Genomic DNA, 18,209 nt, shown 5'->3' with positions numbered 1-18,209 from the left:
TAGATAAAATTTGTAGTTTTAATAAGCAAGTTCTCTTGTGCCACGTACATTCATGTACTTTTTTATAATCATGTCAGAGTAAACTTAGTTATAACTCATGATATGAAGACCAGAACTAGGACGAAAGCTGGCCTTTAAGGAAGGAACTTAGGATTTTATTGCAGCTCTCAAGTTTAACCAAAACCCCCCCTGCTGAGCTTCATCGGCTGGCCACTCCAGATATGTCTTGGTGTTCATTATCTTCCGCAGTTTGCAGAACCGCTGGGGGATGGCTTTTTTCTCGATGGGCTCCAGAAGAACGAGAATGGCGGCATCATTGTTCTCATCAAAGAGACGAAAATGGGAGAAGTCCAGTTCGTACTTGCACCACTCACTCTTCACAAAGTTTTCAGAGAGCACAAAGACAGTTTTGTGACTCTTTTCAATGGAGTCGATGATGTTGTCAATGATCCACTTGCCAGGAATAAAGTCCCGCTTGTGAAGGCATAACCTGAAGGGGGGGTTGAAGTTCTCCAGCTCCTGGACCATAAGGTTCTCCACCCAGTAGGAATCCCTCTCACTGTAAGAAACAAAAGCGTCGTAACAGATGTCCCTGGGGGGAGCTTTCTTGGGCTTCCGTTTGGCCTGGAGCCAGGCCCACATCATCTTCATGTACCACAGTCCGTGGAAACGGTGGCACAGAACCCCGGTGAGCAGGAGCAGCAGGAAGAGGGCACAGCACACAGCAGACACCAGTGCTGTCCTGTGGCATTCGGAAACCGGGAGATGCGTGTCCTGAACTCGCTGGCCCCGCACGTAGGAAGGAGAGTCACACATGTAGTTTTCAGGCCAATCGACCAGGACCTCAGCCAGTGCTTGGTGCTCCTGAGTGAAAGACAGGAATTCACAGGAGCAAATGAAGTTGTTTCCGCCTGCTTCCAAAGTCTTCAGTTTGGGAAAGGAAACAAATTGCTTCTTAGAGAAAGTATTTATTGTATTTCTGCTGATTCTCATGACTAGTAACATGGGTAAGAAGGAAGCATCTGGTAGGGTCTTCAACTTATTTCTGGAAATATAAAGTTCTTTGAGTTGTGGTAAAGTCAAAGAAAATGAGTTGAGATTGTTATCGCTAACATCTAAAATTTCCAGTATCTGGGGAATACAGTAAGTTAAACTGTGTATTTGTGTACCAGATAAGTTCAAATATTTCATCTTTTCTGGCCATCGACAAGTTTCAGGCATAGAAAGAAAACTATTCTTACTGATATCAAGTTTAGTCAGGTTTTTCAGAGTAAGCAAAGTTTCTCCAGTTTTTTCTAATGATTTCAGATGATTTTGCCTTAAAATTAAAGTTTGTAGGGAGGGCCAGGCACCCTCACAGGCTGAGTTTTTTAAGTGTTCTTCTACCATCAAATTTTCACTGAGATCCAAGAATTCTAATGATTTTAAGTGTTGTGAAAGTAAGCAGGGAACCAGAAAAACTTTACTGTTTTCTATTGTGACTTTTTTAACATTTCCTGTGAGTGAATATATACTGCTTAAGTCATAAAATAAGTAAAACTGTGGAATATGCAACCTCCGTATTATTAATGTTTCTATTTTACCTGGATCTTTAATTTCGTCCACAACAGATTCACTAAAATCACCTACCCCATTAAGGGTACAGTCATCAAACTCTAATTCTAACAATTCGGAAACATAACTCAACAGTTTCATAACTTCGTTAAAACCTTTATCAGTGATTCCCACATTTCTAAATGTAAATCTTTTAATCAACGGATTGATTTCAACAAAGGATAGTTCTGAGAAACGGAAAGTGTCGAAATCAATATCTCTCAGTTCCAAATATTCCAAAGAACGTAAGAGATCTACAAAAATTTCTGGCAGTAAGGTAGGCCGCCTCATATGAAGGATCAGATGACTTATATTCTGAATTGACTTCAGACTTTCTGGCTCATAACTCTGGAGATTTGAAGCAACAATCTCAAGTTCCTCAAGAAAAGTTAATCCAGCAAAATCCTTTTTCTGAATCTTAGAGAACGCGTAAATATTTCCTACTTTCAGGATTCGCAAATTTGTTAGATGATAAAAAAGAGATGTTTCCCCAAGTTCTTTGTAAGGATTTCCCAATAAGTTTAAGAACTGCAAAGAAGAAAGAGGCCTGAACAAGAAGGATGGTAAATTAGATAAGGCATTGTTGGATAAATCCAAATGTTCGAGACTCCCAAGGGAAAAAAAAGAATCATCATTGATTCTATTAATTCTATTGAACTTGAGTATTAGAACTCTGAGATTCACACACAAGTGCAGGTCAGTGCTCCTGACATACGTGATCTCATTGTTGGACAGGTCAAGGCTTTTCACAGCTGCTTTTAGTCCTGAGGGAATGGAGTGTAAAGATCTGGAGCGGCCGTCACAGACTCCAGTGGGGTCACAAGACAGAGCAGCCTGGTCAGGGGACACTCCTCTGGCAAGGCTGATTATGGCTCCCAAGGCCCACACTGTCCACCAGGCACATGGCATTGTCCAGGGATTCAACCTACGAATAGAAAACAGTGCCAATGAGTGATGGGGTTTCTTCCTAATTCTGATTCCGGAGAAATGTTTTATAAGATCGAACACACACACACACACACACACACACACACACACACACACACACACACACAGTTACCAGGAAATAAAGAAGGAAATGGAACACATGAATGGGTATAAAAAATGAATTCTCTGACACATCCAGCATCACTGAAACAGATAGACACCACTGTGCAATGGCTTTAAAGTCACAATAACATCAGGGAGTATAGAGCAGGACTCAATAAACATGGTTGGAAGAATGAATAACTGAATGAACAGAGAATGAACAAGCAAGCAGTTTAAGAAATGTGCTAGGCTTAATATGGATTTAAATTCACCTTTTCATTTCAGACCTTCTAAGGATTGCATATTCCCCTGCCCTGTCTCAATGTCACCTCAACTCATAGAGATCTTACAGAGCCAAACCCCAGCTCTCATTTGGCAACTATTCACTGAATGCAACTCCAAGAGTAGCATGCTCTTTGACCAAAAAAAAAAAAAAGGTTCCTTGCCTGTCAGCCCTACCTTAGACCTACTACTGTTCAGGTGACAGAGCCTTGGTAATCTCCCATCTGACTCAGGTAAGGCAGGAACCCCAGGCAGAGCATGGTGATTTGCTAGATTGAGGTACAGTCAGACCATCAAAACGCTCTCTTCCTCGGTGCTTTATTACTTTATTAGAGAAGTTGTGGTTTTACAGAACAATCATGCATAAAATACAGGATTCCCATGTACTACCCTATTACTAACGCCTTGGATGAGCGTGGGACATTTGATACAATTGATGAAAGCATGTTTTTATCATTATGCTATTAACTGTGTAGTTCATGAGTTAACTTAGGGTTCACTGAGTAGTGAAGTTCCATGGATTTTTTAAAAAATTGTATTCTGTCACCATATATACAACTCAACATTTCCCCCTTTTAAGTACATTTCAGTGCTGTTAATTATATTCACAATGTTGTGCTACCATCACCACCATCTATTACCAAAACATTTCCATCATTCCAAATAGGAACCCTGTACATTTTAAGCCTTAACTTCCCATTCCCTATTCCTACCCCATCGCCCAGTAACCTATATTTTAGATCCTAAACTCAGTGATTTGTTTATTCTAATTAGTTCATATCAGTGAGATCATACAATATTTGTCCTTTTGTGTCTGGTTTATTTCCCCAATATGATGTCTTCAGTGTTCTTCCATGTTGTGACAGGTATCACAACTTTATTCCTTTTTATGGCATAATAATATTCCATTGTGTGCATATACTACGTTTTCTTTATCCATTTATCGGTTGATGGACACTTGACTTGCTTCCGACTTTTGGCAATTGTGAATAATGCTGCTAAGAACATCAGTGTGCAAATATCTGTTCAAGTCCCCAAGTTTAGTTCTTTGGGGTATATACCTAGTAGTAGAATTGCCAAGTAATGTGATAATTCTATACTTAGCTTTCTGAGTAACTGCCAAACTGTCTTCCACTGTGGCTGCACCATTCTACACTGCCACCAGCAATGAATGAGTATTCCTGTTCCTCCTAACACTTCCACTTGTTTAAATAGCAGCCATTCTAATGCGTATCTCATTGTGGTTTTGATTTGCATTTCCCTGATGGCTAATGATGTTGAGCATCTTTTCATTTGCCTTCTGGCCATTTGTATATCTTCTTTGGGGAGACGTCTATTCAAGTCTTTTGATCATTGTTTAATTAAGTTGTTTGTCTTTTTGTTGTTAAGTTGAGCTTTGTGTTAAGGCTTATATTAGTCAGGGTTCTCGGGGAAACAGAATCAACAGGAGATACCTGTAAATATGAGACTTTATAAAAGTGTCTCATGCAGCTGTGGGGATACAGGAGTCCAAATTCCGTAGGCAGGACTCATGAGTCCAAATTCTGTAGGGCAGGCAGCAAGCTGGCAACTCTGATGAAGGTCTTTGATGAACTACCCAGGAGAGGCTGGCTAGCTGAAATAGAGAAATTCCATAGGGTAGGCTGCAAGCTGGCACTCTGACGAGAATCTTCAATGAATTCCCCAGGAAAGGCAGGCTGGCTGGCTGAAGAAGTGAAAGTTCTCTCTCTTCTCCCTTAAAAGTCTTCAAATGATTGGGTTAAATCCAGCTGATTACATTTTCTCATTGCAGAAGACACTCCCTTTGATGATATAATCAGCCACAGATGCAGTCAATTGATGATTTAATAAAGCAGCCTTCTGGTTTATTAACCAGTCACAAATGTTCTTGCAGTAATGGTTAGGCCAGTGCTTCCTTGACCAGACACCTGGGCACCATCACCTGGCCAAGTTGACACATGAACCTACCATCACAGTCCACCCTTGTCAATTTGGCAGCTATACACATCATCTTAAACCATACTTAATCTCTAAATAGAACACGATAACAGACATATGTTTCATATAACAATACTCAGCTGTTTTGTGTACAACCAGAAGTGCACTAAATCTCTCCAGAATAGGGTGCAAGTCCTTGGGTAACATTCACTCTTAAACTTGATTTCCTATAACTTAAACACTACAAAATGAACAATACAACATTTGTCATATGATAAGGGGGTAAGATAGAGAAGAAAACAAAGGTATTTTATGTACAAATGCAAACATAGGCATAACAAAACAAGGAGGAAATATTCATGCCATCACGATAGTCTTTGGTTCTGTAACTGATCACGTAGTCGTAGTTCATATTTATCACTACCTTCTTCCACTACTCATTCCATGTTCCCTTTACCCTCCGCAAGCACTTCAACTGGTCGTGGTTCTTTGCCTGGTATGGTGACCCAAACCTTCATTCTTGAAGTTTCTTGGCCATTGGTAGTCCTTCCTGGCTTGGGTTGTTGCAGTTTTCCATTGATTTTAATCACAGGGCATGGTAGTATTAAGAGCCACCCCAGGGGATATCCTGTATTCCAGGAAAACTCTTCTTTACCCCCATCGTGTAGTTGCAATTCTATTTCCCTTTATATTCAGGATCTATCACCCCAGCCAGTATAGTAATCCCCTTCCTTGCCTGTTGATTCAGAGGTAGGAGAAGCCCAAAGTGGCCAGGTGACAGTCTTAACTTCTAGTTCAATGGAATTATTATTTTGTCTACTGGTGAAAGCACTCCCTTTGGAATGAAGACTTATAGACCAGCAGAGCTTAAGGTTGTAGGGACAGGAAATAAAAATTTCCCTAGTGGATCATTGGAGTGACAGTGAGTGGTGCCACTCCCATTTCCACCCCTTGATTCCTGGACCCATGAATCCTGGCTATGGGAGAAACAGCACCATAGAGTGGACGCTGATTCAGAGCATACACAGCCTCCTGGAGAACACTGCCCCAGCCCTGCAAGGTATTGCTACCTAGTTGGTGCCTTAATTGAGTCTTCAAAACACCATTCCACCATTCTATCAACCCAGCTGCCTCTAGATGATGGGGAACATGGTAAGACCACAGAATTCCCTGAGCATGTGCCCATTCCCTCACTTCATTTGCTGTGAAATGGGTTCCTTGATCAGAAGCAATGCTGTGTGGAATACTATGATGGTGGATAAGTACACGGATGGTAGTTTTGGCAGAAGTATTGCGTGCAGGGAAGGCAAACCCATATCTGGAGTATGTATCTATTCCAGTTGGAACAAATCGCTGCCCCTTCCATGATGGAAGTGGTCCAATGTAATCAACCTGCCACTGGTAGCAGGCTGATCACCTCAGGAAATGTGCCATATCAGGGACTGAGTGTGGATCTGTGCTGCTGGCAGATTGGGCACTCAGAAGTGCCTGTGATCAGCTCGACCTTGGTGAGTGGAAGTCCATGTTGCTAAGCCCATGCACAACCTCCATCCCTACCACCATGACCACTTTGTTCATGAGCCTATTGGGCAGTGACAGGAGTGGCTTGGGAAAGAGGCTCACTGGTATCCACAGAACAGGTCATCTTACCCACTTGATTATTAAAATCTTCCTCTGCTGAAGTCACCCTCTGGTGCGCATTCACATGGGACACAAATATCTTCATGTTTTTTACCCACTCAGAAAGGTCTATCCACATACCTCTTCCCCAGACTTCTTTGTCACCAATTTTCCAATCATGTTCCTTCCAAGTCCCTGACCATCCAGTCAAACCATTAGCAACAGCCCAGGAATCAGTATTTAAACACACTTCTGGCCAGTTCTCCTTCCAAGCAAAGTGAACCACCAGGTACACTGCTCAAAGTTCTGCCCACTGGGAGGATTTCCCCTTACCACTGTCCTTCAGGGGCATCCCAGAAAGGGGCTGCAGTGCTGCAGCTGTCCACTTTTGGGTGGTGCCTGCATTTTGTGCAGAACCATCTGTAAACCAGGCCCAAGTTTTCTCTTCCTCAGTCAACTGATTGTAAGGAACTCCCCAAGAGGCCATAAGCTGTGGGCTGGGAAAGAGAAATTAATGTGGCAGAAATGGGGGCCATGGGCATTTGGGCCACTTCCTCATGTAACTTACTTGTGCCTTCAGGACATGCTCGAGACCTATTTCGTATATACCACTTCCATTTTATGATGGAGTGCTGCTGTGCACACCCAACTTTATGGCTTGGCAGGTCAGACAACACCCAGCTCATGATAGGTAACTCAGGTCTCATGGTAACTTGGTGGTCCATGGTTAAGCATTCTGTCTCTACTAAGACCCAGTAGCAGACCAACAGCTGTTTCCCAAATGGAGAGTAGTTATCTGCAGAGGGTGGTAAAGCTTTACTCCAAAATCCTAAGGGCCTGCATTGTGCTTCTCCTGTAGTGGCCTGCCAAAGGCTCCAAACAGCATCTCTATTTGCCACTGACACTTCCAGCACCATTGGGTCAACTGGATCATATGGTCCAAGTGGCAGAGCAGCTTGCACAGCAGCCTGGACCTGTTGCAGAGCCTCCTCTTTTTCCAGTCCCCACTCAAAACTAGAAACTTTCCTGGTCACTAGGTAAATGGTCACTAGGTAAACGGGCCAGAGTACCACACCCAAATGAGTAATATGTTGTCTCTAAAATCCAAAGAGGCCAACTAGGCTCTTCTTTGATTCTTGATCGAACTTATTCTAGATCTTTAGAATAGCCCAAGTTTAACTGAACAGATTTTCTCAGCTCCTCTTCATCTGATTCTTGTCCTTGATATGCAGTACAATTTTTAAAATTGCACTTTTTGTGCAATTGTTTCACTTACAGGATAAAGTTTCCTTTCCTCTGTTCCTTCTCCAGGAATCTTGATCTGTTCTGTTTGTTTTTGTGCAGAATTTTCTTCCTAGCTCCTATGATGTGTTTAAATTGTCTCCCTCACTCAGTGCCCTGTTTTCCTTACTCTTTTCAGTTCTGGGACCCTCTTATCTTAGAGCAGTTCCGTTTAAACTCTCCACCACCACCACCCTTTTTTTTCTATGAGGCGTTTCTGCCCCTGTTTCTTCCCTGTTAGGGTATACTGCCCCAGGAAACCAGATGGGGTCAATCCAGAAAGGTGAGAAACTCCAAAAAGTCCACTTTATGTTTAGGTGGTCCAGCCAACAGTAGCTGGATTGAGTGGTTGCGACTCGTGCCGGTTGCAGTTCTACCCAGGTCTGTCCCAGGGTGGGGGTGGGGAGGCTCTTAGTATGCCACACTCTTCCCTGGGTTTCTGTGGACTTGGGTCCCTGTGCCTGGATATGTGTGGGGTTCTGACTCACTGCTGTGAGTAGATTTATAGTCTGTGTCCCGTTGGGAGGTGGAAGGGATACAGGGCACTGCCTCTGAGCAATTCCGGAGTGCCTGGAACTGAGTGAGTGGGAGGGAAGAGGATCTGTGGGTCCAGAAGTTCCCTACCTGATATTTTTATTTTTCTTTGATTCAACACTTGTGGAGTCCTTTTCCAGACTCCACTACCCTCCAGATGGTAAGTAGGATTTGTCCTTTTATTCACTGAATCTCTGGGGAGATATTTTTCAGAGTATGTTTTATGTTGCCATGTTGATGACATCACCAATCCTCTATTTTTATTGCATTAATTTCTACTCTCATATTAGTATTTCCTTTCTATGCTTTTTTGGATTTTTATATTTTAATGTTTTTTTCTAATTTCTTGAGATGGATATTTGTTCACTAATTTTCAGCCATTCTTCTTTTCTAACATATACATTTAAGACTATAAATTTTCATGTAAGCACAAATTAAGCTGCATCTGGCAAATTTTTAATGCAATTTTTTCATTACAATTCAGCTTACAATATTTTCTAATTTCCCACCTGATTTTTTTAATTCCTTTTTGTGTGAGTGGGTTCATGAGAGTATCTTATCTGTAGGGTGGGGAGACAGGGAAGGAAATTTGAGATCACTGTGTGAGAGTAGGTCTGGGGTCTGACATCCTAGCCCCCTATCACCATGCTCGTTGACCCCCTGCTCCTGCTCACTCTCTGTTCCATCCTACAGGCACCCTTAGGAGACCGGAATTCTATTTCCTGCTGGAATGCCCTGGGCTTAGTACAGGCCTGATTCTTTTTTGACTTTTGGGTAATTTAGAAATGTATTGATTAATTTCCAAATATATAGGAATTTTATAGGTTTTGTTGTTGCTGTTATCGTTTTCTACCTTAATTGCATTGTGGTCAAAAAACATACTCTGTATGAATGATATCTTTTAAAATGTGTTGCAATTTGCTTTATAGTCCAGTAAATGGTCTGATTTTGTGTGTGTTCTATGAATTCAGAGGCTATAGGAAGCAGTATTCTATATTGGTCCATTATATCAACTATAATAATCATGTTCAAATTTTCTTTATTCTTACTGATATTTTGTCTGTTTTCCTATCAGTTACTGACAGAGGTACGATAAAATCTTCCACTATGATTGTGGCTTGTCTTTGTGTCTCTATGTTTTTTATGCCATGTTATAAGTGCTCATAAATTCAGAATTTTTACCTCTCCTTGGTGAACCTTTTATCCTAGTGAAATGTTCTTCTTTATCTCTAGTAATGTTTTCTGCTTTAAAGTCTATTTTGTCTGATGTTACTATATCTACACCACTTTCATTTAATTACTGCTTTTATCCTTTCACTTTAAAACTTTTAGTTTCCTTAAGAAATGTGTCTCGAAAAAAGCATATGGTTGTTGTTTTGTTATTTTTAAACCCAGTCTGATAATTAAAGAATAATCCTCTTCATTTAATATAATTACTGATATGTTGGAGCTTAAAACCTTTGTACTATGTACTTTCTTCTTGTCTCATGGGTTTTATACTGTCTCAACTCTCATTTCCGGCTTTCTTTAAAAAAAATTTTTTTAACCATTACATTTTTTTTTTCTGTTAGTCTGGAAGTTACACATTCTTCCACTGTTCTTTTGTAGTTAACCAACAGATTACAATGTGAATCCTAGTGGACATCTAATGTTAACATGTATTTTTACCCTCTTCTTGGCCAATGTAAAGACTTTAGAACACTTTAAATCCATCTAGTACCCTCCTGAGTTAAAGATGGCCATGTATTATAATTATGTTTACTTCGTGTAAGTAATTTTTATTGATTTTTTAGTCATTTTTCATTTTGATTCACCTACATACTCACCATTTTCTTTGCTCTTCATTTCTTTCTGCCTCTCTACCTTCTATTTGAGATCATATATTTTTATCCTTGAAGAATACCCTTTATTTAGTATTTCCTTTAGTGAAGGTTTGCTAGTGATGGTTTATTTCAATGTTTGTTTTTCTGAATTTTCTAATCTTCATTTCTGAAAGTTATCTTCAGTAGATTTCTAGGTTGGCAGTCATTTTCTCTTAGCACACTGAAGATATAATTCTGTCTTTGGACTTTTGTTTCTGTTACAAAGTTTGCTATCAGTTGAAATGCAGCTTTTTTTAAGGTTGCCTATACTTTTTCTCTAATTTTTTTAAGATTTGTTCTTTGACTTTGATTTTCTGAAATTTTACTTTGATGTGTCTAGGTGTAGACTTGTTTTATCCTGCTTGGGTTTATGTTGTGCTTCTTGAAATCATGTCTTTCATGATCTCTCCTCTCCTTCTGGGACTCCAAGTAAATGTATGCTACACCTTATCACTGTGTCTTGCATGTCTTTTTCTCTTCTATTTTTTTCTTTCCTTTTGTCTCATTAAACTTCATTCTAGATATTTTCTTCTGATATATCTTCCAGTTTATTATTCTTTCTTCACCCTTGTTTAATCTACTGTTACACTCATCCATTGATTTTTAAATTTTTGGTTATTGCATTTTTAATCCCTACAATTTCTATTCAGTTATTTTTCACAGCTACCATGTCATTTTTTAGAGTTTGCAATTGTCTTCCAAATTTTTCAATCTTGTCTCTTATTTTCTTGAACACAGTAAGCATAGGCATTTAAAGGAAGGTATCTGATAGGTTGATCAGCACTTTTGATGTGATGAAGTACAGGGAGATAAAGGTTAAGGTCTGAGGCAGCCACGGATGAGGTTTGGAAAGAATGGACCTTGGGAGTAAGGTTGACCTAGAAGAAAACCAGTCCTCACGTTGACTGAGGCACAGCTTTCAGTTATCTGGGTGGTACAAATGGTCACAATCTCTGAAAATGTGTTAAGGTGATTCTGGAATGCTAGTGCTCATAGTTCCTGGTAGAAGCAAAGGAAAATCTTCTCTAGAAGAAAACATCATCCTAAGCTTAAAATTTAATTCCACAAAGAACTTTTAAATATAATGTCCAGTATACAATAAAAATTAACCAGACATAAAAGGAGGCAAGATAATAAGTATAAGAAGAGCAGAAACAACAGACATTAGAAACTGACCCATAGGGGTTGTAAGTCTTTTATTGCACCCACCTCTAAAATCAACAGGGTTAGGATGAAATTGTTATTACTGTTTGATACTCTATTTACCCCACCACCTTTCTGCTTAGTCAGTTTTAGGAAAAAAGTTCCTTCTGGTATAACTGTATTGGGCAACCAAAAGTTATTTGATTTTTTTCCCCTTTTGGTATAAATATCACAAATCTTAAGAAATCTATGCTAGATCTTGCTAAGATGCAAGGTCAATGCATCTGTTTTTATTTTTTCCTAGCTTTTCCTCTTTAAAATGTGAAATTCTTAAGAGAGATATCTTGGGCTTGTTCATACAAATATTAGATGGTACTTAATGCATGGTGAGTTTTCTACAAATAAGAATTATTGATGATGATAAAACTACAATTACCAACTTGACACTTAAAATCAGAGTTCCTTCTCTCTTTCTCTCCCCACTCCCCTAGGACATAATAGCCTGGGGCTGAGAACTCCTTAATGTAAGACACTTGAGAAAGGGAAGGATTATGCTAAAATTAAATTCAGTGGAATCATATCTATATGGTGGTATGGCATCTGGACAAAGTATAAAAATCATCTGCTTGAAGATGTCCAAGATCCAGGAAAGGATCCAGGAAAGGGTGGAAATCTGGAGAAGGAAGACTGGCATTTGAGGCCACTTTTATTCTGGGGGCATTTGCTGATCCAGAAGAGAGAGCAACTTGATGTCTTGTGGTCTACAGCAAAGCCACAACCTTCCCTTAAGGGTGGAGTTATAATGCCTGGGTGAGGCAGGAGTGGAAAGAGGTCCCATGGCCCAATGCATAGTAAAGAACTGAAAGTGGACTCTCCACAAAGCCACATGCAGGGGAAAGGCTACATCATATGTGAATAGAGACCTAAAACTTTTTTGTGCCAGGGTCTCAACCTAGAAGGAAGCAAGCTTACTAGTAATCACCTGCAAAAAATCAGAACCCCAAGCCTGCAACAGATGCTGGTGTGAATCCAAATACATAATTGAGAATTTTTCAGAATTGAAGAAACACACAAGCTTGGGATTCATTTATAATGAAAGAATAAAAATGCCTTGCCTTGCCATATTCTAATAAAAATGCAGAACATTAAGGATAAAAAGAAAAATTTTAAAGATATCAGAGAAAAAGTAAATTACCTACAAAAATTACCAGTTATCAACTGACATCTTCATATCAGCATCAATAGATGCCAAGAAACAATGGAGTAATAACCTCAAAGGGCTGAGGAAAAATACCAGTCAATCTAGAAGTCTCTACTTGGTTAAACTGAAGGTGAAATAGACATTATTAGACACTGAAATTCTAAAAAGAATTTTTATCCATAGACCCTAATTGAAAGAAGTAGCTAAAAATATATATTCTTCAACAAGATGAAAAAATGAACCAGGTAAGAGTAATCTGCAAGAAGTAACAGTTGGATTTTTCTTAAATATAATAATAGATAAGAAAGACTTAGGTATAATGGGCATCATATTTATCTCACAGAGCTCTCAGCAACTAGGACATGGCATTTTAGGTATGAGGAGAAAGGTAATGTAAATTTTCAATGATCCTAGGAAGAAACAATTTCTATAAGCAAGCCTACTATCTGAGAGGAGTAAATACAATAGTTTTATATTTATTAAAAGATCTTATGAAGAAGTACACCTAGGATGCCATGTAACAATAAATCATATTTAATGACTAAAATAAAAAAGTGATTTAGCCAAATAAGCTAAAGTTTTAAATGATATAGCACAAAAATAAACTGATATCTTAGGAACTTAGGAAAACCTGCTAACTTCCTGCAATGTTCATAAAATTAAACATGCATATGTTCTTTGCACAGAACAGGAAGAAACTTAAAATACTGGGGAATAAATCATTTCTCAAATACCCGGGATGTCTGCTATTTCTTTTTTTTAGGTCTTGCCTCTCAAATCTGGCTACCCTGTTTTCCAGTTGCTCCTTGGTAAAGATCTGAGCTAGTAATAGTGCAGTCAGAATCTTCTGCAAGATTAGAGTCATCTCAGCTGGCTGAGTTGTTTGCACAGGGAACAATTTCTTTTTCTTTGTTTTATAGGAAAAAAAAATCTCCCTGGCCTAAAGACACAAAAACACAAGTTCTCATTTATAAAACTGAAGAAGTTCTAAGGGGAATTCCAGCGCTTTCTTTTTTAAAGAAACTAATTTGTCTCTGTTTAAATGCTGTGTTATTTTCTAATCAGAGACATACTAGAAATTCTGAGGGTGAAGGAACGTGTAAGCAGCTTGGAGCCCGCCCCCGCGCAGAGGCCGGGCTGGGGGTCCCCTGCAGACCCCGAGTCCTGCACCTTTCCCGCCTCTGAGCCTTGGTGGCTTAAGTCCAACCTTTAGAAGTTCCATCCTAGCTGTAACCAAAGAGAGCGGACACACCCCCTGCAGTAGGCACAGGTTCCACCCGACCAGCGAGTTGAAAGGTTTTCCCACATCCCACCATCCCGGCTCCGAGGGAAGGGGTCGTGGCGGCGGGGAGGGCGCACACGGCCGCGAGCGGGAGGCAGCCCTTCCCTAGCGCCCTCCCGGGAGACGCGGCCGCCTGCAGCCGCCAGCCTAGCGGAAGCTCCCCTCTACCGAGCTGGCAGGGCGTTCGGCCCCGACCTCGGGCTCGCCAGGAGCTGGGTTTACTCTCTGCACGCCCTTGCCCCTTTTGGGTGTTCCTGCTTCTCCCGAGATCCGACCGCAGCGCGGCCTTCCCTAGTCTCCAAATTCATAGACCGCGCCGCGAAGAGTCGACGTGGAAGGCAGCCGATGCTCCCTCTGCCAGTTTTCGCCGGGACCTAAGGCTGGGGTCCACAGTACAGCTAAGCCGGAATCCGGGGTCCCCCGCGCACTCCTCTGGGCCGGGACAACCCCCACCCCTGTCCAGCCCGACTAGGGTGGGGCTGCCGGGCAGGGACGCGAGCGGGACGCGCCCGAGTCCCTGGCGCTGGTGGGAAGGTACCGACGTACCTGGGGAGGGCGCGGAGCCGCGCCAGGCCGCGCCTATTTGTTGCCTGGGGGTCGGTCCCGGAGGACACCGTCGGCGGGCGGAGGGCGCGGAAGCCAGTGAAAAGGAAAGTCCCCGCGGCGGGGCGCCCCCTTCTCCCCCGCAGCGGGAACCGCGGATTCCGCGAAGCGCGCCGCCGCTCAGCGAGAGGTGGTGCCGGACCTGTTCGTCCGTGCCAGTGCCAGGCCGCAGTGGCGCGAGGACGCCGCGGCCGCCACAGCCCCGGCAGCTCCGTCAGGTGACTCCGGAGGCGGGCCCGGGAACCGGAGTCGGTGGGTCCTGCCCAGTGCCCGGCTGGGATCGGCCTCGAGTCCGAGGAGAGCAGTGGGGCAGAGCGGGGCGCGCCCGCCGCGCGGGATAGGGAGGGGAGAAACAAGATGTGCGAGGCCCCAAGTGGGATTTTCTGCACAGAGGCAGATTTGGCAGCCAAAGCAGGGGCAAAGGTGCCCAACCAGTGCTTTCTTGAAGGTTGGGGCATCCAGTCTTCTCCACATCACCGTCTTCAAACGCCACTCCGGATTCTTCTCCATCCTTGGAAGCCCAAACTCTTCCGTGAATCACGCTTCTCGTTACTCTCTCCCCTTTTCAACACTTCATTCACCTGCCAGCACTTTATTCACCTGCCAGTATACTCCAGAGTTCATTTCCAGGAATCAGTATGCTCTTCTGCATTAAAATAGCTCACTATCACTAGCCAGACCAACGACAAGGTTTTGCCTGAGGGAGGCAGATAAGTATAGCATCAGAATTTTTTCTGCAATTCTGTTTAATTTCTATAACTGACAGCTCCTAAGACAAACACATTATTGTATTCCTTGAGCTTTAGTAAGTTATCTGAGTAAGGTATCAGATCTCAAAAAGGTATTTGTGTGTTTTTAATGAGGTTGAAGAGCTAGAAAAATCAGATGTTGTGCTAGACTTTTTAACAGGAGAAAAGCAAACAATATAACATTAAAATTGAAGGATCAGTCTGAGGAAGAAATTATAGAAAATGAAGTTAGCTCTGACATCAGGAGGTGGTGGTGTTAATAGGGGAAGAGGTTCAAGTAAAGACCAAGTAAACAGAAAAATAACAAGACCCCATAGGAGGAATCATAAAGGTTTATTTGATATAAATTAGCCCTGTATCACAAAACTCCTTAAAATAGCCGGGCCTCTCCTACTTTTCCTTTTTCACTAGAGAATTGCACTCACTAAAAGGAAAGTCCCTAAACAACAACAGAGACTATATTGGCACTAATCATTTGTCAGTAGTGCAGTTTGGTTTCATAAGGCTCCTGCTGGTACCAGGGCTGTCCCTAGCACCTGCACCCCTCTCACCATGAAAAGCTTGGGGGCTCCCACTTCCATCTGGGGTTATGAACCTAGTCCCTTCTCTTGCCCTTTCCCACGTCTGGTTCCCAAACTAAGTAATTCCAAAAGTAATCAGATCGGTTTTCTCCATTGCCACAGAAACTAGTTTATCTCAGGCAGTGAAGAATATTTATAAGGAAAATAAACTAACTTTTAATAATATTTTTTGTATTTCACACTTGCATTTACCTCCTCATATTGAGATCAGAGGCCAACAAATCATTCTTGCTCCTCTTTTAACATGCAAGGAAATGTAATGCAAATCGTAAACAGACTGAGGTTTGAAACCAGATTTTTACCTACATCCAGGGCTCTTACCCCTACCCTAAGCCACTTCCCTTATCCTCCCTGAAGGTTCAGACATCCTGAAAACTTAATCAATAGACATGAATGTGAAATTGAGAGGGTGGACTTCATGCTTTGTGGAGTCTGGTTTTCTGTACATTTTACTGACTGTCTGGATATTTTGCTCTATCCCTGACAGTTCCAGCTCTCCAGCTGCCTGAAAATACTTTCTTCTTTTATGATCCAAACTCTACTTCTCTTTCTCATGATTCCTCAGACACTTGAGAAAGCTTCTTTCCTTCCATTTTTTTCCTAAAAACTTCCATTCTTTCTCTACCTATCTTCTCAAGTTTAAAGGCCTAGATCAATTTTAATGTTACTGCTTTGTAACCCTAAAGTCAATTAGAATATTCTGGCAAAGTCATGTAGGAAATTGGTGGTTTACCCACAAATTATTTTCAGTGTAAGTGATATATACTTGAGCATAGTCCTTATACTTGTTCAGTTCTCAATTGTTTTCAAAGCACTTTCACATATATTTCCTCGTTCCATCCTCATAACACATAAAATAGTCGAGATGTTGTTATCCCTTCAGTTCAAGTGATTACAGTACTTGCCCAGAGTCACATGGCTCACAGCTATCAACTGGCAAATCCCAAGGTTGTCTCCAAGCCCTTTCTCCTGTCTAGTCTGTCTTCTTTTCAGTTTAGTACAAGACTTCCTACCACTACCTAAAAAACCATTTTTAAAAGAAAAGGTTAGAAAGGAACACAAACTATGCAAAGGTATTTGGAGAAAAAGTATCTCTCATGGTATATATTCCTGTTTTGGAACTTCTGACCAAAATTCTTAAAGTTTTTTTAGAAAACACAAACTTTTTCACATGAAGTATTTTGTGATTGTTAAACAATAAGAAATACATCAGTCAAAACTACTCACTGAATGGTGGTTCCACAGGAGGCTAAGTATAGGATTGACATATGATCCTTCAACCCCATTATTTGGCATATACTTGGAAGAACTGAAAGTAGGGACTCGAATAGACATTTACACACTGGTGCTTATGGCAGCAGTATTCATGACTGGCAATGAATGGAGGTGGCCCAAGGATACATAAGCGGTGAACAGAAGGGCAAACTGTGGTGTATACATACAACAGAATATTGAGCAGCTGCAAGAAAGAATGAAGTCATGTGGCATGCAACTGGGTGAATGAGCCTTGAGGACATTATAGTGAAATAAACCAGAAATGAAAGGACAAATATTGTAGGACCTCACTAATATAAAATTACTCTAATGAGCAAATTCTGAGAATTGAATTTAAAAGCATAGGTACCAGGGGATAAAATGTGGAGAGAGACTGGACAATCAATGATGCAGGAGTACAGAGTGTTCAATGAGCCTTGTTGTAAAGGTTCATAGATTGTAAGCTCTTACAGCAGTCACATCTATTCCTGAGTTTTAACTGTTATTTAAGAGATGTTTACTTGGTACAGAATTCAATTCTCTGTAGCACTCTTCCTAATACAGCATGTGTGATCAGTCTATTCAAACAACATGGTTGCATGGAACCTAGAACGGGGAATGAGATCTTGTTATTCTGTACAGATTAATATGATACCCCAATGCACCCCAGAGTACTTTGGGCAGAAAATGAAAAAGTATTTGCCAAGTCCCCTTGAGAGACTGGGGGAAAATGTGGAAATATTAAACTTCCCCACCTGGGGAATTCCTGACATTCCCGCAAGCATTAGGGACTCCCAATTTAATAAGGCAAGTCCCCGATCTTTGTGCTTGCCCTTATGGAACTTCCTCCTGCAAAAAAAGAAGCTAAGCCTACTTATAATTATGCCTAAGAGTCACCCCCAGCGAACCTCTTTTGTTGCTCAGAGGTGGCTTCTTTCTCTCAGCCAAGTCTGCAAATAAACTCACCACCCTCTCCCCTAAGTGGGACATGACTCCCGGGGGAGTAAGTCTCCCTGGCAATGTGGAACAGGACTCCCAGGGATGAGTGTGGCCCAGGCTTCACGGGATTGAGAAAATATTCTTGACCAAATGGGGGAAAAGAAATGAAATAAAATAAAGCTTCAGTGGATGACAGATCTCAAATAGAGTCAAGAGGTCAATCCAGAGGTTATTCTTACACGTTATATAGATACTCCTTTTTAGTTTCTAGTGTATTAGAATAGCTAAAAGGAAATACCTGAATCTGTTGAATGGTAA

General features: G+C 41.4%; 1 protein-coding gene across 1 annotated transcript; it reads right to left on the bottom strand.

The window, feature by feature from the left end:
- On the bottom strand, positions 1-14,557 carry LOC119529948 (toll-like receptor 2). Its single transcript, XM_037830859.1, has 2 exons — positions 14,312-14,557; positions 1-2,518 (listed from the first exon to the last, which is right to left on the bottom strand). The coding sequence occupies exon 2, from the start codon at positions 2,500-2,502 to the stop codon at positions 148-150; it is 2,355 nt and encodes a 784-aa protein (XP_037686787.1). The 5' UTR covers positions 2,503-2,518; positions 14,312-14,557; the 3' UTR covers positions 1-147.
- Positions 14,558-18,209: the final 3,652 nt, after the last annotated feature.

The sequence above is a fragment of the Choloepus didactylus genome, chromosome 3 (assembly GCF_015220235.1).
Source record: "Choloepus didactylus isolate mChoDid1 chromosome 3, mChoDid1.pri, whole genome shotgun sequence".
Classification (NCBI taxonomy): Eukaryota; Metazoa; Chordata; class Mammalia; order Pilosa; family Megalonychidae; genus Choloepus; species Choloepus didactylus.
This window is presented reverse-complemented; position numbering and strand designations above follow the sequence as displayed.